General features: G+C 56.3%; 1 protein-coding gene across 4 annotated transcripts in view; it reads right to left on the bottom strand.

Moving 5' to 3' along the window:
• RNF220 (ring finger protein 220) overlaps positions 1–27,021 on the bottom strand; it is a 236,285-nt gene that overhangs the window by 114,180 nt on the left and 95,084 nt on the right. For 2 of the 4 annotated variants that reach the window (XM_064516113.1, XM_064516111.1), the window contains exon 2: positions 24,696–24,770. The exons of the other annotated variants lie outside the window; for them this stretch is intronic. In XM_064516113.1, the coding sequence (XP_064372183.1) occupies positions 24,696–24,770 (75 nt within the window). The remainder of the gene's footprint in view (positions 1–24,695; positions 24,771–27,021) is intronic. 4 annotated transcript variants of the gene reach the window in all.

The raw sequence follows: 27,021 nt of genomic DNA, 5'->3' as shown, positions 1-27,021 counted from the left end.
CAGTGGCGGCAGGAGCGTCTCGCCGAGGCAGCCGGCAGCGCGGACCTGGCCGCGCGCGAGAGGCGAAGCGGCTGCACCTGGGGTCTGCCCTCAGCTCGGCGCTGGCGGACAGGCAGATCGCGAGAACAGGCTTGGCTCTCCAAGGCGGCTCCATGTTCACGGCAGCATCCGGCACAGTGCCGTCGACACCGCTGGGCTTGGATCTTCTCCTGCACTTGAGCTTCCCTGCCTGTGGGAAGGGAACCACACCGAGATGCCTGTTGTCTCTTCCGATGGAGCAGTTTCTGCCGCCTAGGGCCAAGGCTTTCCCAGCCACCCGACGGTGACCACAAAGTCTGTCTCACACACAGGGAGTGGACGTGGGAGCGCTCGGCCAGGGCTTGGCCGTCGCTGCCAGCTTGGCCTGTGCTGCTTGGTGGATGCTCTGAGCACCACAGGCTGCAAAAGCCCCCAGCTCCACGCCCACGCTGTGCTCAAGCTGGAAGCCCTGCCTGCGCTCAGTGAAATGCCTCTCCACATTACTCTTTGCTCCAGTACCAGGAAAATCACAGCAGGAGGAAGACGACTGAGGGCTTGTGTCCTAGAACGGCTCTTTGGTCCAGGCAGGAGACATCCAATCTCACGTTTCCAAAGCTGCTTGTGAGAGCTGTCACCGTCCACAGCCACAGCATGGGCATTGCCTCCTCCCGCTTGGTGCCATGACTCAGCCAGGAGCCAGCAACTGCCTGCGTGCGGGGGCAGCGAGGATGCCGGAGGAGCTGGCAGGCATGTCCCCGCTCCGGGGCTGGGCATGCAGTGGGAGGAGGGAGCAGAGCAGGCCTGGGGACAGCCATGTTGCAGTGCCTCAGCAGAGGCTCCTCGGGCAGGCAGAGACGCCGAGATCCAACACAAGCCGGCAGGAGCACCGTGGGGATGCCCATCACATCCCCAGCCCTCCCAGCCAGCGAGGAGAGGACGGGGGCTTGCTGGCCCCTGGCCTGTGGCAGTGGGGACTGATACGCAAAGCTGCCCCACAGCTGTGCTTTGCAGCCCAGATGCCACAGCAGAGGGCTACAGCTGGGTCTGGCCATGGCTCCCCCATAGCTATGGGCAGGGGACAGGCTCTCTGGATCCAGCTGCCCCTCAGCAGGAGGAAACAGAGGGTGAATCCCTAAAGGAGAAGTTTCTAAAGCCCCAAAGCCTTCACAGAGACTCTGGACAGCTCTGCCGTATGCTGCATAGGAGGAGGACAACCCCAGGGAATGAGGTGGGACAGGCGTAGGAAAGGGGAGGACTGGTGAGCCTCAGCATCAGCAGATGGGGAAATCACCATGTTCATCATGAAACACAAATTCCCTCCTTGGACTTGGCTGGGACACGGACACAAGACTCCCCTCAAATCCCGTCCCTGCAGCACACCTCCGCACCATGGCACCCGCCGGGGCTCCCGCTTTGCTCCTGCCCTGCGCCACTCGCGTGGGATTTACTACCAGGCTTGGCCCACACCCTCTGCCTCTCCCCGCAGCCTCCTCTTCTCCTCCCTGTGTCGCTCTCCCTCTGTAGACAGCACCGGGTCCTTAATGACCCTGATCATACAACTATTTTCTGGCCACACATAAACGCTTTCACTCCACCCCCCCTTCTCACCCCTGACTGCCAGTGCTGTATTAAAAAGCAACCCGCTGCTGGGAATACATTAGTGACTTGCAGCAGATCCTTCTTTGCAAGGATAATTACAAAAAATAGAGGGACAATAACTATTAATATTTTATTGCAGTATTTAATGAGCTAAAGCAAATCGTCTTGCACTCCACTGGAACGACATGCTTTGTCATTCTTACGTTCCCTCCATCATTTTCCCCGGCTCCCCATCTGAGGAGCCCTCCCTGCTTTCAAGTTCTGCTCACTCAGTGCAATTTATATTTCCTCTAAGCTGCTTTTCTCCAGCTTGAAAAATGACCTTGCTACTTTCTGGGACTTGTTCACTTTCCCTGCAACCAGTTCGGCCTCCAGATCGGTCCACTTGCGTGACGAGCTCTGGGGAAAGAGCAAACCCCTTCATCCCAACAGAGCAAAGCTGCCCTCTCATCTCAGGTGTTTAGTGTCTCCATCGCACACGCGAGGAAACTGAGGCCTCCGGGGCTTAAGGGAGGAGTTTGAAAAGCACTCTGGGGCTCGGGGGCGCTTGTGTTCACGCCTCCCTTGGGCACTTTTGAAGCCACACACCGCACGGCTCGGCAGCGGGGCAGGCACAGACCCTCACCTCTGCCGCCGGCCCCACGCGCCGGCCCCGGCCCTTCTGAAGGCAGTGGGACTGCCGCGCCGTGAAAGCGTCTGCCAGACCTCGCTCGCCCTTGTGCAGACACGCAGGCCCACGGCAGCCAACGGGCAGCAGCAGCTCTCAAATCAGTGAAGTGAGCGTGCCCCACGTGGCTGGAGGGACCACGGCCCCACAGAGGGGCAGTCCTCGAGCGCTGACCCCAGGAGCGTGGCCTGAGGGTTGCTGCAGCCCCAGCAAGCTCGCTGCACGCCCGGCCTGCTCCTCTGCCGGCCGTTTCGCAAGGCCTGGTTGGCCAGCGAGTCTAATTGCTTGGTGCATCAGTGGCCTGAATCCAAGCAAACTGTGCCCTGGCTGTTTAAGCTCTTCCTTGCAGACAAACATCCCTCTCCACCTGTTGCAAGTTTTATTACTTTTGAAGCCCGCTACAGCACTCTGAGCTAAACTGGCCTCCTGGGCAATGATGATTTGTGTCTGAACCATCTCCTATTTGCTCCCCTATGTCAGTAATGCAAGCTCCCCGGGGCAGGGCCCACAAACATGGAGCTTAGCACCTTCTCCAGGATGGGAATAAACTGGATAGAGAGCTAGCATGAAGCTTAGTCATCCCCTCAGCACCACTTCAGTCCTGCTGTTGGCCATGCACTAAGAAGCGAGTTCGACCCACTGAAATAAGAAGCTGCTCTAGTGAAATGCATTATTTAAACAGAAGAGCACAACGCAAAGATAGTCGATTCATACATCTGTGTACTACCATTGTGCGTGCAACAGATACTGCCCATATAACACCTTGTAGTGCACAAGCCAAAGTCAATCAGCTTTCAAGAATACAAGCAGCCCTTAAGAAATATCCAACCCAAACAAACCTTAAACAAAATGAATTCATTTAAAAAGGATTCTGTAAGGTAAAATAAGCCCAAAGTTGAAGTTATTATTGGCACAATGACCTTTCCCATGAAAGCAAGAGTAACAGAAGACATTCCCCTGAAAAACACTAAAAATATCTTCAGTGTATATATAAGTGTGTGTGTGTGTGTGCATATATGTATGTATTTAATACTCCCATTCCCCTGCAGCATTTACTGAAATCACTCATGATTGGTTCAGAAGAAGAAGGATAAAAAGGGAAAGTGAGCTGAGCGGCATCACCATCTAAAAGGAGGCAAACAGGGAAAGTGGCAGCATCGCTAGCAAAGCCAAGCGGCTTGGTTGGACTGCTTCACCTGGGGGTCTCTACCATGCAAGTGCTGGCTAAAAACTGGGGCTAGGTGCTCCATGGGGATAGCTTCGATTTTGATCTATGTCAGCTGCGGGGCTGACCCAGGGATATCAAGTTGATGGGATCCTATTAACGTGTGCTCACGCTGGTCTTTGCAGTCCTTAGGTGACCAACTAGCAGGAGGGTTAAAACCACTTTTCCCCACTCTCGCTCGCAGTCAGGCAGCTGGGCCGACAGGACGGAGGAAGCAGGGAGCAGTTTCCTTGTGCTCCAGAAATAAATAATCGCTCCCCCAGCCTCTGTGAGCAGAGCACAGATTTAATGTGCTGACAGCCTGCATTTTTTACCTTTAGTCAATACAAGAAAGGCCCCGAGACTATGATTCCAAACATCTGGATTCCATCAATACGCGATCTGTCATGATGTATCGGCATCCCCCCCCCCGCTCCAGATTGAGCAATGCGGCTGGTTTTATTAATACGTCAAATACATTATCCGTGTAATACACTTGTCTGCGTCTGCCCTCCCGCTGCTCCTGCACAGCAGATTTGAATGTATGATGAATCAGTTTGCATTACACGTCTGTACGTCATAATTTGTCAGGATTAATAGAACAGCGTGCGGAGAGGGGGTGCGAAGGAGGGAGCGCGTCATGTGTGTTTAGCACGGAGATGTCTGTATCACTTATTTATCTCTACTCAGGCCTCTTGGTTCCCGGAAAACAGCAAGTGCAGCATGTCTGGGAATCGCTGAGCAACTCAGACCGCTGCCGCACGTGCAGCCCTGCCCGCCAGCGACTCCTGCTGCAGAGCCCAGGCAAAAGAGGCGAGGGTGGTACCCTGGGTGCCCGCGATGTGTTTTGGTCTCTGGGGCAATGTGCTCGCACGCAGCAGCAGGCAAAGGCTAACCCCGCATCTCCCCACAGATGGGGAGGGAGGAGTAGTGCTGAGATCTTCATTTCCCTGCCTTTCATCTGAGCTCTGTGTTTGGGAGGTCTGCACAAGGCTGAGCTGCACCCAGGCTTCCTCCAGTGCCGGGGGCAAGCTACCCCACTCCTAGTGTGGAGATCCTGTTCGGTCTCACATCGCCAGGGATCAGATTCCAGAGAAGCGGCTCTCTGGCCTCACAGACAAGGCATTCTATGTGGCACAAGAAGAGAGACACAGGGCTCCTGGGTTCTTCTTCCTGGCTTTGCCAGAGCCTTGTTACATGACCCTGAGGCAAGAGGCCGTGCCTCAGTTTCTCTATGCCCAACTTCTCCTTCTGCCTCTCCCCCCGATTCCCTACATGATATGCAGAACATCTTTAATTTTCACTTTGCTCTTTGCAAATGACTTTGGGGAAGAGGCGCTGTGAGCCTGGAGCCTTTTGGAGGCAATGAGCATGGCCAGAGCTGGAGGCAGCCGGCACAAGAGGGGGACTGGGGCTTCGCGCCTCTGCGAGACGCTGCAAAATGGGCACAAGAAACAGGTCAGGGCTCGGCTGGAGGCACCGGTGGCGTCTCCCCTTTGCATACAGCGCGTTTGTTTGTAGCTCTGCAGCTGGACTTTCGTTTGCCCCTGTAAAACACCGATTTCAGCTATAAACTTTATTTACAGTATATTACACAGGATTTAGTGGGAACCATAAAGACCACAGCACAGAACTAATCGTGCTGTTGTTTCCCAGCAGTTACTGCACTCCTGCTCCCCCTGGCCATGCGAGGAGCCCACCTAGACGAGCTGCGCGTGCCCGCTGCCGCGGGGACGCCGGCTCCGCAGGGCACCCCAGGACCGCTCCCGTGCTCTCGCGATGCGAGAGCGAAAAGCAGTGGGCTCACAAGCTTCTCCGTCACACGGCCCAGCCGACACACTGCTCTGGCTGGAAAATCTCCACCTGCCCCTCCCGGGGACCCCGGGCAGCAGGTTGGACACATGGCGCCGTGTTAGCGCTCTCTTAGCTAGCTCCTAATGAGCTCATATGTCCACCCAGGACAGCCCAGCACCATGCAGAGACTATCTTGTGTCCTGGCAGCAAGACAGCCCCCTTAACGCAGCACTACACACTGTCTCATTAGCGCTGCCTCTTGCCAGGACTAATTACCCCGGCTGTTAGCGTGGTTCGCTCTGCCCAGCGTGGCATGGCCAAGAGGAGGAGACGTGAGCTTTCCTCACTGCGCCACCACCGGCTTCCCAGCCTGGCACAGACAGGGACATTGCACCGTGGAAACCGCAGCTCTGGCTGTGCACGCATCCAGCCCCAGTCAGGAACACAGAAACTGCCTGTCTCCATGCACAGAAGTCCGGGATTGCAGTACCTGGAACAAGGACCGTCTGGCTCCTAATCTGCAGGAGCTGGAATCAGGTCTGGTGTGAGCGGGCGTTGAGCAAGTCTTGCTGCACAAACAACTGTCCCTGCTCCCCGCTGCTCTTTTCCACACACACGAACACTGTTTCAGTGCCGCTGCCTGAATTCGAAGGTGACCAACTTAAAGATAGTACAAATACAACGTTAAATATCAACATTATGGAAAATTATAAACTGATGTGCGAGGAACATTTTACAATATTGTCATTGTTGTTACTTTGCTTGCAGGGGAGAAGAAACTTGGATGCAAAATATTCCTTGTGGTGCTGAGCTGGGCTATGCCATACGTACCCCCGGCTGCCTTCATGCACTGGTCCGTCCTCGCGTCCCTCCCTGCAGGAGGACACGGCAGACTGGCCACATTGGCCAGGGCTTTGGGAACAGTCTCACACCCGATGACGGCATCTCACGGTTTACCAGCCCTGTGGCCTCGGGCACAGCGGAGCTGGGCTGCCAGCAGCAGCTTTTGCCTGGCAGACCCCCTGCACCCCGTACGGCCCCCGGCAAAGCGCCCTGGCTGCTCAGCCCCTTGCAAGGAGGGCCGCCAAGGAGCACCTCTCGGCTGGCCCCATCGCTCCCTCCGAGCAAAGCACCCACTGAAATGGTTTTGCTTGGATGAGGAAAGGGTTTTTCAACCGAAAGCAAACAGGGACTTTTTCCATCAGAAAACTGAAAAAATACGATTTCCCGCTTTTGCTTCTCTGGAGGGGCTGGGAAAAGCCCTGACAGATCCAACTCCTCCACTTCCAAAACACAGACCTTTAAGCCCCAAACCCACCACCCTGGCAGCTCCTTGAGGAGTTTCGACCCGCTCTCCCGTGCAGAAGCATGTGCCGTGTTTTGCCTCCCTCCATGCCGCCGCCGGGCAACCCCGTCCCTGTCTCGGTGGTGGCAACCGGCCCAGGACAAGGAGAGGAGCAGACCAGCCCCAGCCCTACGCGTCCCCACGGCTCCCCAGGGCCAGCGTCACCCTCCCTCCGGCGTGGGGGACACAGCCGTGCCGTGCCATTGCCGTCGAGCCGCAGCCCCCCGTCCCTGTGCCGTTTCCAGAGCGCGGCCGGGGGACGTGACGTCACGGTCCCTTAACGGGCAGCAGTCACATCGCTTTAATAACAGCTCCCAGAAACAATTGTACATTTACAACTGAGCGAGCAAGCTTGGCACGCCAAGCCCGCTCCCCTTCCAAGGCTTAATTTGATTTTGACATATTGGCTTGAGATTAAAAGGCTCTCGTAAAAAAAAAAAAAGAGAGAGAAAAAGAAAAAACACCCAAACACACACACACGCATGCAGCCCCCCCACTGCCCCCTTTTCAGGGCTCAAGCAAAAGTGCTAACATTGTAATATTTTAAGTAGAGAAAATCCAAGTGTGCTTTACCCCCTGCTGGCTCTTATGCTGGGCTTATAAAAATTAAGTGGAAACCTACACAGCTGTAGGCTATAAATCCTTTGTCGCTAACTCAGCCAGGCTTGGTACCTGCCTTCAAAAAAAAAACCCCCAAAAACCCCCAACAGCCCGCAAACCTGAAATGGCGACAAGCAGAAAGCGATGCACCTGGCGCAGGAGGGCAGAGCCCGCCGGCAGAGAGGCGCCGGAGCCGTCAGAGCCCTCTCTGCTGAAGATCAATTAGCATCAATTATCGACTTCATTTAATTGTCATAGAAGATGAATTTGTCATTTTTAGTCTGGAATTAACGGGAGACCTTCAACTTCCCCTGGGCATCCCCAGCAGGTCACTGCGTGCTTTCCCTTCTTTCGCCCGGGGAGGGATGCCCGATGCCCTGCAGCGGCTCCCGTGTCCAGGTGCCGCCCGAGCCCGAAGCACATCGTTTCCCTGAAATCCATCGTCCCCAGCGCCGTGCCGGCAGCCAGCCCCGGTGGGCGACAGGCAGAGCAATAGCAAAACCCACCTCAGGGGCCGGCGGCTTGCCCAGCGGCGCTGCCACCACTCGCTTTGTTGTTCCTTTATTTTCCTTTTCACCTTCCACTTTTTCTCCCCTTTCCCGTTTTCCGCCAGAAATTAATTTTGCAGCCAAGGGCCGTGAAGTGTTTACATTTTCCCTGGCAAACAGGCGACAGTAAACAATGAACGCTCACAGATGAAATTGAATTTATAACTGCATTACGGTGCCAGATAACGCCCTAAAATAATACAACGATAAGGAAATTCGATTTGATTGCCGCCGCGAATCAGCTTGGGCCCATCTGCAGCCGGGGCCTCCCATAATAATTTTAAATTGGGTTTGTAAACCTTATTTGTCCTTAAATATTTCTGTCATTTTTCATTGCCGGAGACAGATACTTGGGCACGCGGCCGGGGATTGGCCCCGGTGGAGCGGCGCGCGGGGCCGGGCGCGCGGCGGGCGCCTGGCGAGCCGCGCGGGTGCTGGCGCAGGCGGTGACAGCCGCTCGTCCTATCAATCACCGTGTCGACAGGTCGGGAGGGACGGCGGGCAGAAATCGAGTTTGCCTCACAGGGGACAATTGAACAAATTAATAGACCATTAGCCAAGCGGTGACCTGAGAAATGAGGGTGCTCCGGCTCCCTCGTGGTTTGGGAGGAGGCAGGGGAGAGCTGCAGGGGGACCCAACGGACTGGGATTCCTGCGAGCCAGGGCGCAATACAACACCACCATGATTTCTTTTTTAGCCCAGGCTCCGTTTGCCCATCTGAAACACGCGGGCCCTGGGAAAGACGACGACAAGTTCATCATCACCCCGCAAACTTGTTTGTCTCAGCTAACATCGTAGGGGCTGCGGGGCCGTGCAGCAAGCCGAGCCGGCGCCATTCCCGGGCACCGATCCGGAGCCCCGGCCACTCGGTGGTGCAGCTCCTGCTCCCGCCGCGCTGTTCAGGCCGCAGTTTTACCGATATTATTTTAAGTCTGCAAAACGAGGTGCTTTACGACGAGGCGCCGGGTTTCCTTTGTCTCCATGGGAGATAATCAGGTGCAGATAGGATGTATATTCTGTAAAAACATACACTCGCTCCCACTCACCAGTTACCTTTTTTTCCTGAGAGCTGTAAGGGTTTCAATTACCGGATTCTGGGATTTAGTGCCCAGGGCTTTTTGGTGTGCGTTAGATTTATTAGGAGGTTTAGTATCAGTGGAGAATTCACGCATTTACTCCCAGGAGCCCGGCTTCCGTTCACAGACCCTAAATCAAGAGCGGAGATGGGCCATTGTCACTGACGACATTAGCATGGTTAACGTACGCCGGGATGATTAATAGAGATACATAGGCAGGCTCCCAGCCTCCCGCTGCTCTGCCTGCCAGACCCACCCAGCCTGGGCCCGCGTGCCTGCCCCTGCGTCGGGGGCCCAATCCTGCACCGCGCTTGGCCCTGTGCTGATGGCCCAGCACTCTAACAGCGTCGTTGCTTTAATCTGGGTGTACATATATTTAAGCTGAACTATTTGAGGCACTCGAGCGGGCGGAGGGCTCTCTCTCGGGGCAGGGTTATGGGAACCCTGCACAGCTGCTGTCTGGAAAAGACGGAGGTATGTCCAGAGCTGTGCAAGCAGGCTGGCAAAACCCATGAGAGAGAGAGAAAAAAAAAAGAGATTATTCTAGGAGTAAACACAACCTTCCTGTCCAGGAACCACCCAACCCTGCAGCCTCCCGAGGCCTCCTTCTTCCCAAAGGAAACCTCAGGTCAAACGTGCCCCTGGAGGACAGGGAAGAGGAAGGAGGCTCTGCTGAGCAGGGAGCCAGCAAACAGGGCAGCCCCTTTGATCCGATCAGCAATCCCCCCAAAATCCCCCCGGGGTGCCTGAGTGCGGCAGCTGGAGGCGAGCCCTGGGCCCTGCCACGCTCCCGGGGAGATGCAACCGCACTTCTAACGAGCGAGATCCTGATGGCTTTTGTCCTTTTTCCAATACTGTGTTACTTACATTCTTTCTTTTTTAATTAAAACAGCCCCAGCTGATTTTACAAGCTTGCTGCTGCTTCTCTCCCAGTCTCTGTGTCTCTCATATGCTTGAGTGCTAGTATTAATTATTAGAGCCAATTTACTGTTTATACTCTGATGTTTTAACTAATTACCACTAATGGCAGACACCAGTGGGCAATCAACTTCATTTAGTTCCCAGTGCAAACCACTCATTACCATCTGAGAGAGGGAAAGAGAGTGTGTGGGAGGGATAAATAAAGACAGAGCTACATGGGCGGGTACCTTGGACTTGTTAAGAGCTCCAGCACTCGGGGATGCTGTTGCTTTGCAGTGACTCCCCTGCTGGCCACATTCACGGGGAGAATTCAAAGATCTGGTATGTGTGGTTGGAGACCGGGGGAAAACCCTTGCACGTAACTGTGCTGCAGGGGCTGTAAAAGCTGCCGTTACTTAACACTGTGTGCTAAGCCGTGCCTAGCTGCTAGAGAAAGGCTCCAAGCCTTCGCTACGGTTACAGGCTTGCAGCGTGCCCCTTTCCATGAATGGTGAACAGCTCCTAGGGGTTTCACACGAGGACTTGCCCCAGGGGAAAAAGCAACCGATGTTTGTGTTTTCTGCTTGGTTTGATGCCGAACAGAGCCAAGTTTTGTGACTCCCAGGTGCCACTAGTGTTAATCTTGCTGTGAAAGAAGGTGCAGTGGGCAATGTGAAGCCAAGGTGAGCTGGGGCTGAAAAGCCCTTGAGCTGAACTTGCTTGCATCTGAAGCTGAGCCTTAAGCTAGGCTAATGAAGCCTGGTCATGGAGCTAATGTAGCTGTGTCCATCCATAGAGACAGGGTCGGCACTAACCCCTTCTTAATGCAAGCACATCCTAAATCTCAGCCTAGCTCATATTTGCATCTTCTTGTTTCATCTGGAGCCCCAGGTAATCCATTAAGGCACACATGCAACACTTGGTGTCCATCCAGCTATTCTAGACCAACACAAGAGCCTGCAATGTTAACAGCATACAACCTTCAGGCGGTACAACTGTCTTGGCCATGCTCTGACACTCTACTCTGTTTTGGACCAAGAAACAAACACACCATGTAGAGAAGAGCCTGAAAGGAGGGATGTTGGAGCAAACAACTCTACCGGAGCTGGGCTGGCTCTGGGGCTCAAGGAGAGATACTTTTGGTGGGACCAGTCCAGAGCAAAGCATGAGGGAGTGAGCTCCCAAGTATCTCAGGGATGCGATCCCATCCACAGCTGAGGAAAGCTTCTAGAGAAAGCTATGTCCAGCTTCATTCACCTTTTAGTGAGGCCTGTTAACCCAAACCTGGGACAAATTTCCAACCAATTCCATTTGCCTATGGCAGCTGAGGCTCCAAGATCTGGGGATCTGGACTCCTCCAGCCCTTAGGAATGAACTGCTGTGGAAGAGGGACCTTTCCAGGGGACAGACATAGCTCTAGAGACCTGCCACCTTATTACCAGTAGTCAGAGTCCTGCTCTAACAAAAACGACCACAGTGTTTGAGATGTTTAGATTCAGCCGACATTTGATCTTAGTGTGCTGATGCTGTAAATAGCTCAGCTGGGAATCCTAAAACAGGGCACGAGCCCAGCCACAGCGGTGTGGCTGGGCACCGCCTTTCCAAAGGTACTGCAGGTCTTTTTCTCTTCCTTTTTCCCTTTCTCTCATTCTTTCTTTCTCTGATCTGCTTGGTTGAAATCTTGCTTTTGAAAAGGAGATGCAGGTTGGAGAACTGCTCTGCAGTGGTGGGGATGTGGTCGCTTGTATTGGGGAGGGGGGTTATAACTATGCACACATCTGAAATGTAATTGCTGTCAGCTCTCTCCATTCTTGCAGCACGAGGCCTTTAATCTCTCCCACCAGACCCATCGGCCCTGATATTGCAGCTCCAGAAAGGCTGGTTTTATGTACTTTAACCCTGCGACCTTTACAAATCCCATCATTCCAATCAATACGTCTCATTAGCGTTAGGTAAATGTATGGGATGGATGGGGAGCTGCACTGGGAGGAGCCCACGGAGGGTGGGGTGGAAAGAGCTTTTCCTGCCCGCTCTCCGGGGGCAGCACAGCCCCATCATGCTCCCAGTGCCGCGGGGGCATCCTTTCCCCCAGACATCCTTCCCCCTAGACCCACAACTTGGTCCATCTAGAGAAGTGGGCCAGTTAATGCAGAGCATGAAACAAAGTCCCTGCGAAGCCAACAGTGGAGTCAAGAGCCCAAGCTGTTAACTGGACCAAGCTGTTGAAGTCATTTTTTTCTCCCTCCTTGGGAAGCAGACATATGTTATACAGCTTTCCACTATGTCGACTAAATGAAAACACACGGGGCCTGTGGCAGGTGATGGGAAAACAATGCGGGGTGCGCCAGAGCCCTCCGGCTCGGGGCTGCCTGTGATCCCTCCCCGTCGGGCACGGAGCCGCCAAGAAAGGCAGTCACCACCAATGGCAAGACGAAGCCAAGGAGCGGAGAGAAAACCTAAAATCTCCGGTACTTCCTGCAAAAACGAGGGGCTTAAACCTTAATCTGTGGAGAAGTGCCGGTTTACACCACGTGAAATCTCACCAGCACAACATGGTGCTGGGGACCCTGCAGCGGAGACGGCCTTCCCCTGCCTGGCAGACTGGGACGGCCACAGTCAGGGACCCTGCTCATGCCAGGTGGGACTGGCCACAGCTCTGCAGGGCATCGGTCAAACAAGGATACTTCAAAGAAAGGATCAGTCCTGCCCTCGGCCAGGTGTAAAGGCTGGAGATGGGACAGCAAAAAAATCCACCTTTCACTTACCCCCAGGATCAGTGACTCAGCCAGCAGGGCTGTAAATACTATTACTGCCCATAAAACTACCAGCCCTCCTCTGAATCCTGCTCAAACGCTTGACTCAGGTGACCTGCCGGCAGCAGCAAATTCCACTGGGGCGAGCGGCTCTGGGGTGCCTGGGGCTGCTCTTCCCGCTGCCGCTCTGGGGCAGGGGCAGCCAGCTGCTCCTGGCGTGCCACGTGCTGCCAGGCTTCATCGCTCCCGCGCCGCCACGAAGGCGCTTGCAGAGGGAGCAGAGCACCTGCCGTGCGCGGGAGGAGGGTGGCCTTGAGCTCTCGGCACCCGCTGGCTGCCCCTGCGCCACTCTCCTCACACCTCCACCACCCGCAGTGTGACACGAAACCAGATCGGTGTCCCAGAGCTTGAAGCGGCTAAGCCCGTGCTTGAGCAAATGCATCCCGAAAAAATCCAGCTCCCAGAAAGGGGAACAGGACGATTTTGAGGGCTCCTCCTCCAGCAGGAGTGCCAGAGGAGGCCAGGCCAGGGCTTTTCTGCCTTCCTTGCCCTCTCCCAAGCAGGGCAACCTTTTGAAGTGGCATCTGGAGCTGGGTTTGGTTTCTGAGCTCTGCTATCCCCATCTGCAGAGCCGGCACGTTACTGCAGCAGAGCTCGGCCTGCGGGCCGGCCAGGCAGCCCACTTTCTGCTCCCTCGCTTTGGACAAACCCTGGGGGGAAGAGCAGCCATGGTCCCGTCTCAGCCCAAAGTGGTCTGATTACTGCCGAACCTGAAACCTGTTCATATGCATAGATCTATGAAAAGCAAGGGCTTAAGAAACATGGGCAAGCTCTGCTTTTTTACGTTAGAGCTGTTTAATGAAGATGTTTCTAACAGGCTTAAACTTACTTAGAGGTGGGTCAAATACACCTATGGTTGCTGTGTGGGACAGCCGAATTCTTCTCCGTGTCGGAGGGGACAGGTGGAGCGGGGTATGTGACATACCCATGTTCACGGAGCAGCACAGAGGGCTTGGTCCTGTGCTGCCCCGTCTCTGCCAGCACTGCTGCCTGCTCTCCCCACCTCCCTGCTGCTTTGTTTGTTGAGGCACTTCAGCAAGATCGCAGGCTTGTTGACAAGCCCTAAACTCCACGGCAGCAAGAAAACCATTTAAGCACTAAGCCCCCCTCGGCTTTAGCGAGATGACTGTGCGGCACAGGCTCTTAGCACAGCACCTGGCAGGAGGCAGAGGGAAGGAAAAATTAATAAATCCATCGGCGGGCCAATTTCACTCGCTCTGACACACTGCTCCTCTGGAATTAAATGGACATCTCCCGCGGCGCCCCTCCAGAGTGGTAAGCTGCTCAGCAATGCATCCGGATCCCATCCCACCAGCTGCCTGGATGCCAAGCTGGGAGCAACCATGAGACCTGTGTCTAGACCACGCTAGGAAAATTCAGAGCATAGCTTCAGAGCTGCTCTCCAGCAGCACAACAGTTGGGCCTGACAAAGCCCCAGCTCTGCACTACTCCAGGGTACCTCGTCCTGGCTGTAAGCTGCTACACACAGGGTACTGGGGTGCAGGCTCTGGCTGATGCCAGGAGATTCATGGGGTTTTGCTAGCTTGTTCTTTGCAACCAACAGCATAACTGTCGGGAAAAGAGCTCTGTCTGTGTGACAAAGGTGTGTGAGCTGAGGAACTCCCCAGATCTCTCTCCTGGGCCACAATGGCTCCCCGTGGTGGAGAGGTGCTGGGCTGGTCCGTCTGCTTCTCACGTGGCCGTGGACCTTCATCAGGCCTCCCTGAGCAGCGCTGTGCGGCTCGGCATCCCGGGCCCTGCCTGGCCATCGCCACCCCAGCACCAGGATGGTGGTGGGCTGAGTCTGGGGCAGGCTGCCGTGGAGGGCAGGCGAGGGGAGCGCTGACCCTGGGCAACGCAGTGCTCCACTGCGAGCATCCCGTATGGGACAGGCGAGAGCAGAGAGGTGCAAGTGCCAGCCCCCGGCCCTGAGGCTATCCTGGAGCTTGTTTAGCAACGAGGGGGTTGGTTGCAGCATGGCTCCAAGATGACACAGCTGAGCAGAGCAGGGGAACAGGGACTCCTCATCCTCACTGCTGTCCTGCCACGCTCTCCTCCCTCGGGAGTGCCAGAGCAGTGCCTGGTCTGCAGTCGGCTCCGCCAGCGGTCCCGCACCCGCTGCAGAGAGCTGCAACTGCCTCATGCAGGGGCTGGGAAGCACTGGGTGAGCACTGCCAGCTGTGACTGCCCCCCACCGCGCCCCACGGTTATCAGGGGACAGGACGGTGGCCTCGCTACAGGAGGGTGTTTAACCTTCCCAGGCTTGTCTGCTGGCAGTAAGCTTGGCGGAAAGAGAGAGATTGCAGATAGGCAGAAAGATTGGTGGGTCCAGAGATGCAGGGGGAAGGCAGCAGTGTTAGATTGTATCTGTGTCTCTGTATGGCCACACGACCTTGGACTCCCAATCAACAGTTGTTAAGAAAACAGAGGAGACAAGCAAGAGGGGATAAACACAGAGCATGCCACACATGGCTGTGCAGGAACGGAGTTACAATCGCTGATGGTGAGGGTACTAGATGTTGCCACTGCCTAGTCCAACACTGCACAGAGCACATAAGCTTTTTAGCTTTCTCTTTCTTGCAGATTGGAAAAGCTGCTTTTGGATGGACTCTAATGGGAATGGAGAGAATTCCCAAAGGCCTTGAAACCCGTCAAATCCAGATCTGCTCCAGAGCACACTTGCTCCTATATGCCTCAGGATGCCACCGCAGGCAGTAGAGACCTGTGTGCCTGTGCTGGTTCCCATGTGATGCCCTGAAGGGTAGGGATTGAACCCTTCCCTGGGGAAGACAGGGAAGAGGCTGAAGGTGGTTAGAGAGATGGGAACAGAAAGCCTCCCCGTTCTTCATTTCGCTACTGCACCCAATTTGCAATGTCCAGACCTCTGGACTGCTCTTCTATGTGGGCCCCTTGCCGCCATGCTTGGCCTGCATCTGAAGGCAGCCCCAAGGCTGGGAAGGGAAAGAAGAGCTGGTTCTGGTCATTACTGGAGAGAGCAAGCAGGTGCTGGAAGGGCTGGTAATTCATCTCAGAGCTACCTTCGCCTCCCTACTGCACCCGTGTCTTTTTCTCACCTCCTGTCTCGCTGAAACCTGGCCCTTACTCAGCCCAGCATTTCAATCCCGGCCGTTACAATGACAGTGGTGATAAGAGATCCTTATCGCAATGCTCAACATTGATTTGAAGCTGAGCCCCTTCCCCACACTTCTCCTCATAGCTCTTGGAGCAGTGAGCAGCTTTGCAGAGCAACTCAGCAGCGAGGGTTGTTTGTAAGCAAAGATAACACTTTGGGGTTCAGATCCAACCAGAGATATGTCCCTCCACCCTAACAGCTTCAGACATACTCCTCCCAGTCAAGATGGAGCACAGGACCAGGAGTCAGGACGCCTGGGCCCTTTTCTGCCACTCATTTGCGAGGTGAACTGCTTTGTGCCTCAGTCTCCCGGGCTGCAAAAGGTGGCAATACCGTGCACCTTCCCTGGATGGCACTGTGAACATCCATCCCGGGGAGAGCTGGGCAAAGGGCTATGACCTTCCAGCTAATCCAGAAGCTTGTTCTCCTCCTTACGCTCAGGGGGAAGAAAGGAGAAGGTCCTGCTGAGCCCACATGAGACATGGGGAGCAGCCTGCCATCCTGGATCCCAAGCCTGGAGCTCATTTCACCTTGTTTTATTTCAACCTTCCTAAGCGCTGTCACTTCCCACAGTTCAGCAGGGCTCTGCTCTGCCCCCTTTTCTGACCAGTCCTGCCCTCGAGTCCCCAGCTTGTGTCCCCCCCTTGGCACATGGACTCTGAGCGGCTGGCAGGAGGGAAGGCCAAGGACCTGGAGAGTGCCCTGTGCTGGCCAAAAGGGAAAGAAAATCTCCTGCGTGGAGGTGGACCTGGGCAGCTGGTGCACCCGCACGCTCGGCAAAGGGAGGGCAGCGCCGCGGCCCTCGTGGGGAGACGGAGGCGCGGGTGGGCTGCAGGTGCCCACGGGGAAGCGGCCGCGGAGCCCGAGCAGCTCCGGGTGTGCAGATGCTGAAAGTCCTCCCTCTCCTACGAGAATTGTTTCTGGGGACAGAAGAAACACAATGCGGTGGCAGGGGAAGCGCTGGCACAATCGGGGCTTGTGCGGAGGCGAAGAAAGGCTGCTTTTGTCGGCGAGTGCAGCAGGGGTGAGCCCGGGGGCCTCGCGGGATGGCACCCCCGTACCCCAGCTGTGCCAACTGGGGCAGGGGAACAGAGAGCCGGCTGTTGTGGCCCAGCCCCGGCACAGAGTGTTACCGCCCGTGTTTATTAATGGAGATGTTCTCCCTTTGTGTGCGCGGGCTTTTGCTCTGCTGACCCGCTTTGCTCCCGTCATCGCGCCATCCATCCACGCTGGCAATTCCCAGGCTCCGAGATGCCATTCCCAAGAGGGGAAAAGCACTATTTTTAGGGCAAGAAAAAGTATTTGCCCTCCTGGTAAGCTGTTAGGCTTCCTCCCGTCCCTGCTCGGAAATGTATCATTTGTGGTTTGACCCAGCCTGGGGACGGGGCTCAGCACAGAGCTGGCGGCAGAGGCGACAGGGATGGGGGGGACAGGGCTTTTCGTTTGGCCCAGCCCTGGCCTAGATCTCCTTGCCTACCGCTCGCGCTCCCAGCTGCCAGTGGAAAGAAGAGCTGTGGTTTTTGCAGTCTTCCTGGACAGATGTGCTCCGGCTCCTGGCCTGCCCCGAGGCCCCTGCTATTACAGATACCAGGCAGGCGGTGGCAGCCTGACCCGCAGCCAGCAGGTACCAGATGCAGGTCCTGAGAGGTGAGAAAGGCTGCCAAGCTGGCAGGTGCTCAGGGAAATCAGCCTGGCACTTTCCAAGCAGGCGCAGCCCTCTGCACAGCGCCTTATCGGCGCTCGCTACGGTAGCTGATGGAAAGCATTATTGCATATATCTCACTTTCCCCTCACCAGCCTGGTAGGAGACCGCACAGATGAGCTGGGAGTCCTGAGACAGAAGTAGGTTGTGTCGGGACTGGGAGGAGGACACCACAGTTCTGCCTGGGTGAAACCCCATCAGTGATGCCCACAGCTGCGTGGCCCCATGCCGGCAGGCTTGCGAGGAGGGGAAGCCTCCAGCAGCAGCGCGGGAGATGCTGCCTGCGGCTGACCTGAGTGCTAGGAAGGAGCAGGGCTCCTGCAAGCAGCTTTCCCCCTCTCCTCCCAGCCAGCCAAGGAAAGCTGGGCCAGGGTCAGCCCAGCAGAGCCGGACGTCACCCCGGCTCTCTCCAGCCTGCAGTCCCACGGCCCAGATCTGGGGCAGGGACCTCACCATCATCTGGGCTTTCTCCCTCCGCCCTGGCAATGCCACTTCAGCAGCAGAAACATCTGCCTCACCTCTTCAATCAATACTCCGCTCTTAATAGTCCTGACAATTCGCAAGAAAACAGGGGCATTAAACGTTAATTATATCTATTTGGATTCAAAAAATTTTATTACTCGAGTTAATTATAGCCGGAGTCGTAAAGAGGTGCAGAGCGAGAGGCGCTGCTGCTCGCCGGGCTGCGAGGCCGTGGGGCAAGCGGCCCGACGTTGGCATCGGCGCAGCCTGCTCCGCGAGCCCCGGCCGCGTGCGGCCGCGGGAAAGCACCCTCGGGCCGGCACAGCTCCCCACCGCAGGTGCAGGGCACGGCCGGACGCTGCCCCTCGGGCCGGCCGCACGGCAGGTACTCGCTGTGGCGGTTGTGCTGGCCTGCCCCAGCCTGTGGGCTTCTAATTTACTGCTTTCCTTTTACCGTAAAACCGAAAGGGGAAGGTGCACCCTTTAATCACTGCCTCCAGGGCCCCGCCTGAAACCACACAGAGACCGAGCGAAGGCTAGGAGTTAATGCTCCTTCCGACACCTTTTTATGATTCATGGGCCTGACCTTGAGCCATAAACCGCTCAACCTCCCCGACACACTGGCAGTATTTACAGCCTACAGGGGCCAGTACACAGGCACAGATGCAGATGCACAGCCGGGATGCACACACAGGCACAGGTACCCGGTCGGGGACGCAACAGGTACCCGGCCAGAGAGGCACACGCGGGGCCGTCTACGCCGACAGAGATGTGTGCGCAGGCGGGCTGCTGAGGTGTCCTCGTGCAGCGCGGAGGTGGAGACACACATTTGGCGTGTACGTACAGACATCACACTAATGAACACAGTTATGCATGCACATACGTGCACAGATACCCACAGTAAGAAGCCTTCACCGGGGAAGCACACGCAGATGCATGTAAAAAGCACCCTCAGGAGGGTGTGCATGGATGCAGGGGGGTGTGTGCCCACGTGCCTGAGGCCCCCAAGCACCCAAGTTGGAGCGGAGGGAGGTGTGCTGGCTAAAGTGAGGGGCGCAGAGTTGAGACGCTCTGGGTCCAGCCAGTCCGGGCAGGCACAGACAAGCCAGTGCCTCTCTTTATGCCTCAGTTTCCCCACTGCTGTATCAGGAAAAATAATCCTGACCCATCCTGTTTGCACGAAGTTGGGAGGCCGAGCTTGTTAATGTTTGCGAAGTGGGTTTGGCTCCTCTGATAGAGCAAGCCAGAAATGTGAAGGTCATTATTATTATTAGGATTAAAGCAATTTAACCTGGCAGTCGGGGGTACAGGTGAACATAGCAGCTGTACTGCACTCAGCAACAAATTGCATAGACATGCAACCTGAAAATAACGACAAGTACTGCGATTATGTCTTGTTTTAGTGAGTTTAGAAACATTAGGCAGAATAAGAGGATTCCCAAAGTGCCCTCTAGTACTTCTCCCCAGAAAATACCCTCCCTAAAGGCAGAATAGACTGAAGTATGTTGTTCCCGGAGACATCTGGACCTCGTATGAGGCAGCGAGCCATCAGCGCCCACTCCCCACATGCACAAAGCTCCTGGCACGGGCTCATGTGCATCACTTGCAGGTAGGGAGGCCCTTGCTCACAGCCCTACGGGTCCTCACCAGACAACCTCCCTTCTCCTCTGTCCCATGACTGGAGACCACAGAATTGGGCAATTTATCTTGAACAAAAATCTCACTCTTTTTTTTTTTGAGTTTACAGGTTGTTGAATCTTTTTTTTTTTTCCTCCTTACAAAACAAAAGAGGGAAAAAACATCCTTATCTCAGAAAGCAGAGTTCAGGAAAAAGCTACTGGTCTTTTGGACTCAGTAAGTCCCTATTGGTAGCCTCGCTTGTCATTGAGAATTTATCAGCCAAACACAGATCTGGTATAATGCGCCATATAACTAGTGCATAAACAAACTTCAGCATGATAAATGCTCTGCTTTGAAGCCATAAAGTTATTAGCTAGTGGCTGTTAGCTACTGCTTAGCATGGGACATAGTCCTTCCGTTAACCCCTCGCTGCCTGCTCCGGGCTCATAAATCCTCTGGCCCAGGGAGATCTTGGGAGCAAAGGGGAGGGCACCTCGCAGGCGAGGGGACACCGCGAGAAGAGGAGCTCGAGGTTTCAGGTGTGCGGAGGGATCTGGCTGGCACAGATGCCTCTGCTGGGACTTATCAGTGCACTTTGGACTTGCTGAGAGGAAAAGGCTGAACACTGGCAGGAGGGAAATGTTCCCGGGAACGAGGCTCTGGGGAGGCTGAAACCTCCCCGCTGGCCTATTTGAGAGCTTCTGCGGGTCCCCGCTGTCCCCTGAGAGGCAGACGCAGAGGGGAGCAAGGGCAGTATTGTACGTGCTCAGAGCACAGGCTTGCCACAGCTCTCTCCGTTTAAGAGATGGGCCTTCTGCTTTTTAAGTGCATTAGCGGCGTCACCGAGCTAAGACAATCAGTGTCCCCGCCGTCCTGCTCTGAGTGGGGATGTCCAAGACCAACCCCGATGGAGCTGGCCCTTTGGAGACCTCAGTGCAGCCCCCTGAGCCCAGGGCACCCACGCGGGGCTGGAGGAGAGCAGTTGTCCCTCCAGCGCTCAGGACACCTTCTTTAGAGGAAACGCTGCTGAGGACTTGGAAGCAAAGGTCCTAAATTTTTCTGGAGGCAGCCAGGCAGGGAGCTCTCATTAGGTGTTTAGAGTTCCCTCTGCTGCCCGCAGAGCAGGGTAGCCCACAGCTGCTGGTGAGCACAGCCGCGCCGGAGGCTCAGAGATGCCGGAGAAGCACAGCCGTACCCCATGGCCAGCAGTGCCGGCCACAAACAACCCAGGAGGAGCTGGCGGCACGCTTGGGATGGCTGTAGGTCTCCAGCGCTCACCCCAGGCAGCTCCAGTGCGGACGGGGCTCCAGTGCAGCAGCGTGGCCACTTCTCGGCCACATGGTCTAGAGCAGAGGAGCTGCACGGGGAGATGCTGGCAGCTGGGGGCTAACTCCTGTCCCTCTCCCTGTAAAACTACCCCTGCAAGGCAGCAGGAGATGTCTCAGCAGGGCCAGCTGGGGGGCAGCGGGACTCGGAGCTGTCTCAGCGCCTGTTCCTCATTAGAAGCCTGGTGTTGAAGAAACTCATAATTAGAGCCCTGAGTATTAATTAATCTCCATGACCCTCCTCTCATTCTCCTTCCCCTGCCCCTACGGCTCAGCAGGGCAGCCCGGATTATTAACACATGCAAGTACAGGATGGCAAGCTCACCGAGCACGTTGGCAGCAACGTTGGGACCAGACCCCAAGGCCCTGCCCCTGTGTTCGGGGCATCCGGAGGCGCCTCGTCCCTCCCTGCGCTGCGCCTGGTAGCCAGCACGGCTTCCTGGCCTTAGCTCCTCTCTCCTGGGGCTGGACTTGGCCTGGGCCATGTCCCACTTGCTTTGGCAGAACCAGCGCCTTGCGCACAGCAGTTGACTGGACTCAGAAGTGTCCTTGAATGAGCAGAGCTGCTGTTACAGGTGCCCGGCTAACTCTGCCTGCACAACCCCTTGCAGAGTGGCGGCGAGCAGACCCATGCATACTAGGGACAGGGTTAACCCTCGCTGCACATAACATAGCCCTGGAGGCTTCCTGGCACAACGGAGTCCAAACTGGCCAACCCAGCCCAAAAACCACCTTGGAAAGGTCTGCAAGGTTGTCATCTCTGCTTGGCCAGACCTTGCTTTAGTCTTGAAGAGCCTCACACTTAGGAGGCAGCCGCTGGATGCAGCCAAGACATGAAGGCCCTACATGCAGCATATGGCCACTGTGGCCCATAGCGGTTCTCCTTCACCCTCGCCTTGCCCGCGCCGACCCAGCTGCCTGGGGCTAGGACGCGGCTCCTGGGAACGCGATGCTCCCCAGCAAGATGCTGCCCAGGCTCAGTCTGAGGAAGAATGTGCTGCAAAGAGCAGCCATGGAGCAACAAAGCAAGATATGAAATAAACCCAAACTTTTCTGACTCCCTAGTAACCACCAACTGCTTCCCTGATCCTATTTTTCCTTTTTTCTGCTGGAGCAATAAAAAAGGGAAAAATCAACATCCAAATGATCTTGTTTATGGCGACTAAATAAGCTGCATGTGCTTAATCCGTTAGAGTTTAATGAATTTACGACTTGCTTTGGAATTTGACAGGGGCTGTAAAAGAGTAATTAACATTTATCAGTGTGTTTTTTACACAGACCCCGCCCTCCTCCCCGTCTCCCCCCTCCTCCTGCTGCCGGTCTCAAAGCAGCACCGGGTATCGGGGGGAATATAAAAGTGATCAATTAATTCTTAATAATCTCGGGGAAAGATTGTAGAGTTGCAGTATGAACTCAGGGAGTGTCAATAAAGGTGCCAAAGGTTGACCCCCCCTCCGGGCGCTGCGGAGGAATGCGCGCAGCCGGGGAGGGCCAGGGCTGCGGGACGGGCCAGCCCGGCGCCCCTCTCCTCCGTCCTCACCCACCGGCCTCCGGAGCGACATTTTGTCACCCCATCCAACACGCTGCCTTGGGGCCAGGAGGGAGCAAGCACGGGGCTGGTGGCAAATGGGTCCCCATGGAAAGCAGCAGAGGTGGCAGTTTGGAAGCCCCGTGCCAGCCCCCAGCTCCGTCCTGATAAACCTCGACCTGTTCAGGGTGGCCCCAAATCCTCAGCTCTGCAACCCACCACGACCCCAGGGCAGCTTAGATGGACAGCGCAGCTGCCGGCGCTGGCACACGCGCTGCCTTCGCTGCCACCCTGCGTAGGCGACAGCCGCGATTTCGGCCAGAGCAGGCACAGCACCGGTGCTGACCCCCGCGGCGAGTGAGCGGGGCTGGAAGCAGGGCTGCAATTTGGGGGTGCCCGTGCTGTAGAGAGCGGTCAGCGGTCCTGGGGGGCAGGAGGCTCCGGGGAGGAGACAGGGAAGCATCTGGGCTAGGCGGTGGGGCAGAGGGTCCTGGAGACCCACAAACAAAAGCTCAGGATGATAAATCCCCTGAGGCTTGAGACTGTCCGGGGATCTGCTCTGGACAGAAACAAATTCTCCCTGTCGAACATAATGGCCCAGAAATAAGCAATGAGGCAGGGAGAGACAGGGCCAGACCCAGGGGGTCTGGAAAATCTCCACCCAGCCCCAAGGCGAGCATCCGTGGGGCTGGGAGGGGGGGAGCGATCCCGACCCCGGGCGAGGATGGGGCAGGCGGCTGCACCCGGGGTCTCCTGCCACGCAGGGGCTGCTCAGGTCACCTCGAGCCGGATGAGCGCAGGACTGGGAGGTGGGAAATAACAGCATGAACTTGCCGCAGTTTTTCCTGAACAACTGTTTTCGCCCATCTCAGCGAGGGAGAAACCAAGGCAGAGGGAAGGTGGCTGTTTCAGGTCGGCTCCCGGCAGACCAGCACCAGCTCCGCTCGCTAGGCAGCAAGGCTAGACATCCGAAGGCTCCCCAAACTGCCTCATCCCGCTCCATGCTCAATGCCAGCCAGCCCGCCCCGCGGTGACGGTGCTGCGCTGCCTCCGCGCTTCTGTGCCAGCTTGGCACGACCTCGGGCTCTGCCCCAGCAGCGGGGAAAGGGCGCTGTGGAGCAGCTTATGGGCCGGCTCCCGGGTGAGAGGGGTCTGGCCGGTGGCTCCCCGCGCCACCGCCAGTGGGAAGGTGCGCTGCCTCCGCCTGTGCTGGCTCAGCCGCCCCGGTGTCAGTCTGTTTAAACAGCACCTCCTCCCACCGAGACCTTGCGCTGGGGGTCGGGGTCTGAGCATCTCTGGGATTTGTCATGGTCTCCAGAGTTATCGAAAAGCAGCTTGGACCAGGAATCCCAAATGGGAGAATGAGCCGGCGGAGGGGGAGAGCCGGGAAGCGGCACTTGGAGAGCCTGGGAAAGCCCTGGGGCGAGAGGGAGCCGGGCTGCTGGGCACAGCGGTGCTGCTGCTTCTCCCAGGCCTCCTCTCCACGGGAGCTCCCCAAGGCTTGGTGGCACCAGACGTGCCGCCCTTTGAGGCCGCATCACCCTTGAGCATCTCCCTGCTGTGCCAGGGCCTGGCCGTGCTCGGCAGGGACAGGCAGCCACGCGGGGCTTCGGGGCCAGGCAGCACCAAAATAAGGGCGGTTTCACTTTTCCCGGGTATCGGACTCCAGCCAGCTCAGCCAGCTCCACCAACACACAGCTGCCAGGGCAGCAGCCCCGGGGGGCTCAGGTGGGGCGGGGTGGTCCTCCTGCTGCCCCCCACAGCCGGGCACGTCACTTCACCCTCCACGTGGGGCTTAAACCTCCCCGAGATGAGCCACCCACGTCCCCACCAGTGCTGTGAGCAGGGGTGACAAAGAGCAGTTATCCAGGTGCACTTCCAGTTTTTGTCTCTTCCCATTCCCCTTTGCTAGCACTCAGGTGTGATGATTTTAATGCCCATAAATAATAATGCTGGTGATAACCGTAACAGCACATGCAGCCCTCTGGGTGCTTCCCTCCCGCTGCGGGAGAATGTGGGTCGCGCTCCGGATGGCGGCAGAGCTACAGGGGGTTAACAGGGGACTCCCACCTCCACTCGGCGTGTCGCCCAGGGTCTTAAGCCCGTGAGCAGTGGCGCTAAAGATGATTTTAAGCCATGATTATAAGAAATCTATTGATCTCTTGGACTGTATAATGACAGATTAACTATTTTAATAAAACACCTATTAATCATGCATTAACCCTTCTCAGCTATAGGTACATTGAACTGTAACACCAAATTGACAAGGGCATTGGGACTTCTAGGGGTCTTTTTTGAGGGGAAGGGAGTGAAAGGTTTCTTTAGATAACAACAACAAGAAGAAAATAATGCAAACTTACAGAGGGGGAGAGTTAAAATCATACGATGAGTGGCAGTTGCGGACGCCTGGGGCCCTCTTTGGTTGTCGCTTCTATCTGGCAATCAATTGACAAGAAATTGAGATTATGAAATATTGCGTCTATGATCAAAGGAGGCGGGCTTTCTTCCCCAATCTGAGGACAAATCTCCACTCCCCCACGGGCACAAACAACAGCCAGCATCAGTGATCTGGCCTTCAGGAGGTCCTGACTGATAGCACACCAGCGTGACTTTTAGCATAAACGTGCCCATCATCCCCACAGGTCTTGTTTGACACACTCAGCGTGAGGGTGCAACATCCTAAAGATGGAGCCTATGGGGGCAGATGTCTAAATGCTCATGAATTTTTTGAAGAGGAGACATTGCATCCAGCAATGCCTTCAGACAGGGCAGGGAAAGGGAGACCGAGCGGAGAGGGGCAGCAAACACAGGTATAGCTCAGCCGGGAATGGGCATGAGCTGCTCTTCCCCTCTTGCTGCCCGGATGTGGGGTCGTGGTGGCCCCATGTGTGGGAGCTGGAGGTGCGCCATGTGCGCGTTGGTGCACAACCCCGGGGGCCTGTTGCATAAGGGCTGGGGAGGGCAGCGGGCGCCGCTTCCTGCCTCCTTGAGCCGTTGAAGCCTCAGAAACCGCCGAGCCCCCGTTGCACTAGGAACTGCCTGGAGGCCGGAGCTTCCTGCAGGTGCCCGCGCTCATGAATCACCTTGTCAGGGGTCCGGGCACGGGACCGTGCAACGGCCGGGCGAGCGCGGGGGCCACCGAGCCCTGCCCCATGCCATGCTGCCTTCCCCACCGCCCCCAGCGCTGCCCTGGCCAGGCAAGGGTTAAGCAGGCATTCATCACCCTGTTTGAGAGACGTTTCAAAGCCTCTTCCAAATATTATAAAAAATGTCTTTAATCATCTAATAGCGCGAACTCCGCTCGTGATGGATGGAGAAAATTCGCCTCTCTCCTCCTGATCCTAACAGATGAGGCTGAAGAGCTGTGGGTCCGGAGGGGGGGAAAGTTGGGGAGGGGGCTGGGGGAAGAGAAGGACATTTCTCAACCTCCCACCAGAGCAGTTATAAATATGAGGTCATACAGCAAGAGATGATAACGCATTAAGGGCTCTTGAGATATTAGTCTGTCAGCCTCGTTAGACACAGCCTATTTGGGGCTGACTGCATAATTAGAGGCTGGGGTACCCATAACTCATTGGTGTTTATATGGTAGGAAGGGGCTACACTTACCATCACCCTCAGCACACTGAAAGTCATCTTCAGCAGGCATCAAATTCCATTCCCGGTTGCAAAAATAATGCAAATTCTTCTCTCCCCGGGAACAATTGCTCCCGTTCCCACCTCCTGCCCTGGGAAAGAGCCTTCTCTTGCGCTGGCTCAGCCTCTGCCCTTCCCGTAGCGCCAGGCCTGCTGCCTGTTCAATGCACCAAACTGTAACCCACCCTTGCAGTTCCTCTCTCCCATGGGCAGCAAACGGGGCTACAAAGGTGAAAGACGCCCAAGGTGCCCCAAGGTAGTTTGTGACCAAGCTGCGAAGAGACCCCAGGAGTCTTGGCCTGCAGTTCCCCCCCCCCCCCCCCCCACCCATGAGATGACTCGTTGGGGACCAGCCTGGACCTTGGTTGATGCAACCCAGCAAGAGATCACATCCTCTGGGCCCCTCCGGAGCAGGTTTGCCCTTCCTGTGCCCTTCTACCTTGCCAGAGAATAGCTCTGAGCTGGGCTGCCAGCAGCTTGGGGAGGGGGACAGGCTTGGCAGAGATGGTCCTGCAAGAGCCTGAGCAGAAAGGAGTCCAAGGAAAAGCATGCAGATGGCCACGGGGCAGCTTGTCACTCCTGCCTTCCCCTATCCCACTGTTAGCATCCCCCACTCCTGCCCTGCAGTCCCTCATCTGCAATGGGCACCAGGGACCTCCGTCAAGCAGAAATCCTGTCCTGGTGCTGCACTGTGTGGACAAGTCTCCGAGGGATGGACAGGGACCCATCAGTGCTGCCGCTGCCTTGGCAGAAGCAGAGCTTTTGGGCAGGAGCGCAGGGGCCCCATGAGCACTGGGGGTGCGAGCTGGGCCGGCTGGAGTCTGCGGGGAGCCAGTGGGAGCTGGGCTTCCCAGGGCTCCTCCGCTTTCTCTTCTCGGTTCTGCCGAGGTGGCTCAGCCCAGCGCCATGAGTGCTGACCCCGACAGGCACTTCCAAACCAACCCAGACAAAAATTAAACAAGTGAAACAGGGAAGGGGAGCGTTTCCCTTCTGCAACCGTGCAGAGCGAGGGCACCGCAGAGCCGGCTCCAGCTCTAGAGGGAACAGAGA

Source organism: Dromaius novaehollandiae, chromosome 8, assembly GCF_036370855.1.
Source record: "Dromaius novaehollandiae isolate bDroNov1 chromosome 8, bDroNov1.hap1, whole genome shotgun sequence".
NCBI classification, from domain to species: Eukaryota; Metazoa; Chordata; class Aves; order Casuariiformes; family Dromaiidae; genus Dromaius; species Dromaius novaehollandiae.
Note: the sequence above shows the minus strand (reverse complement) of the source record. Positions and strands in the feature narration are given on the sequence as shown.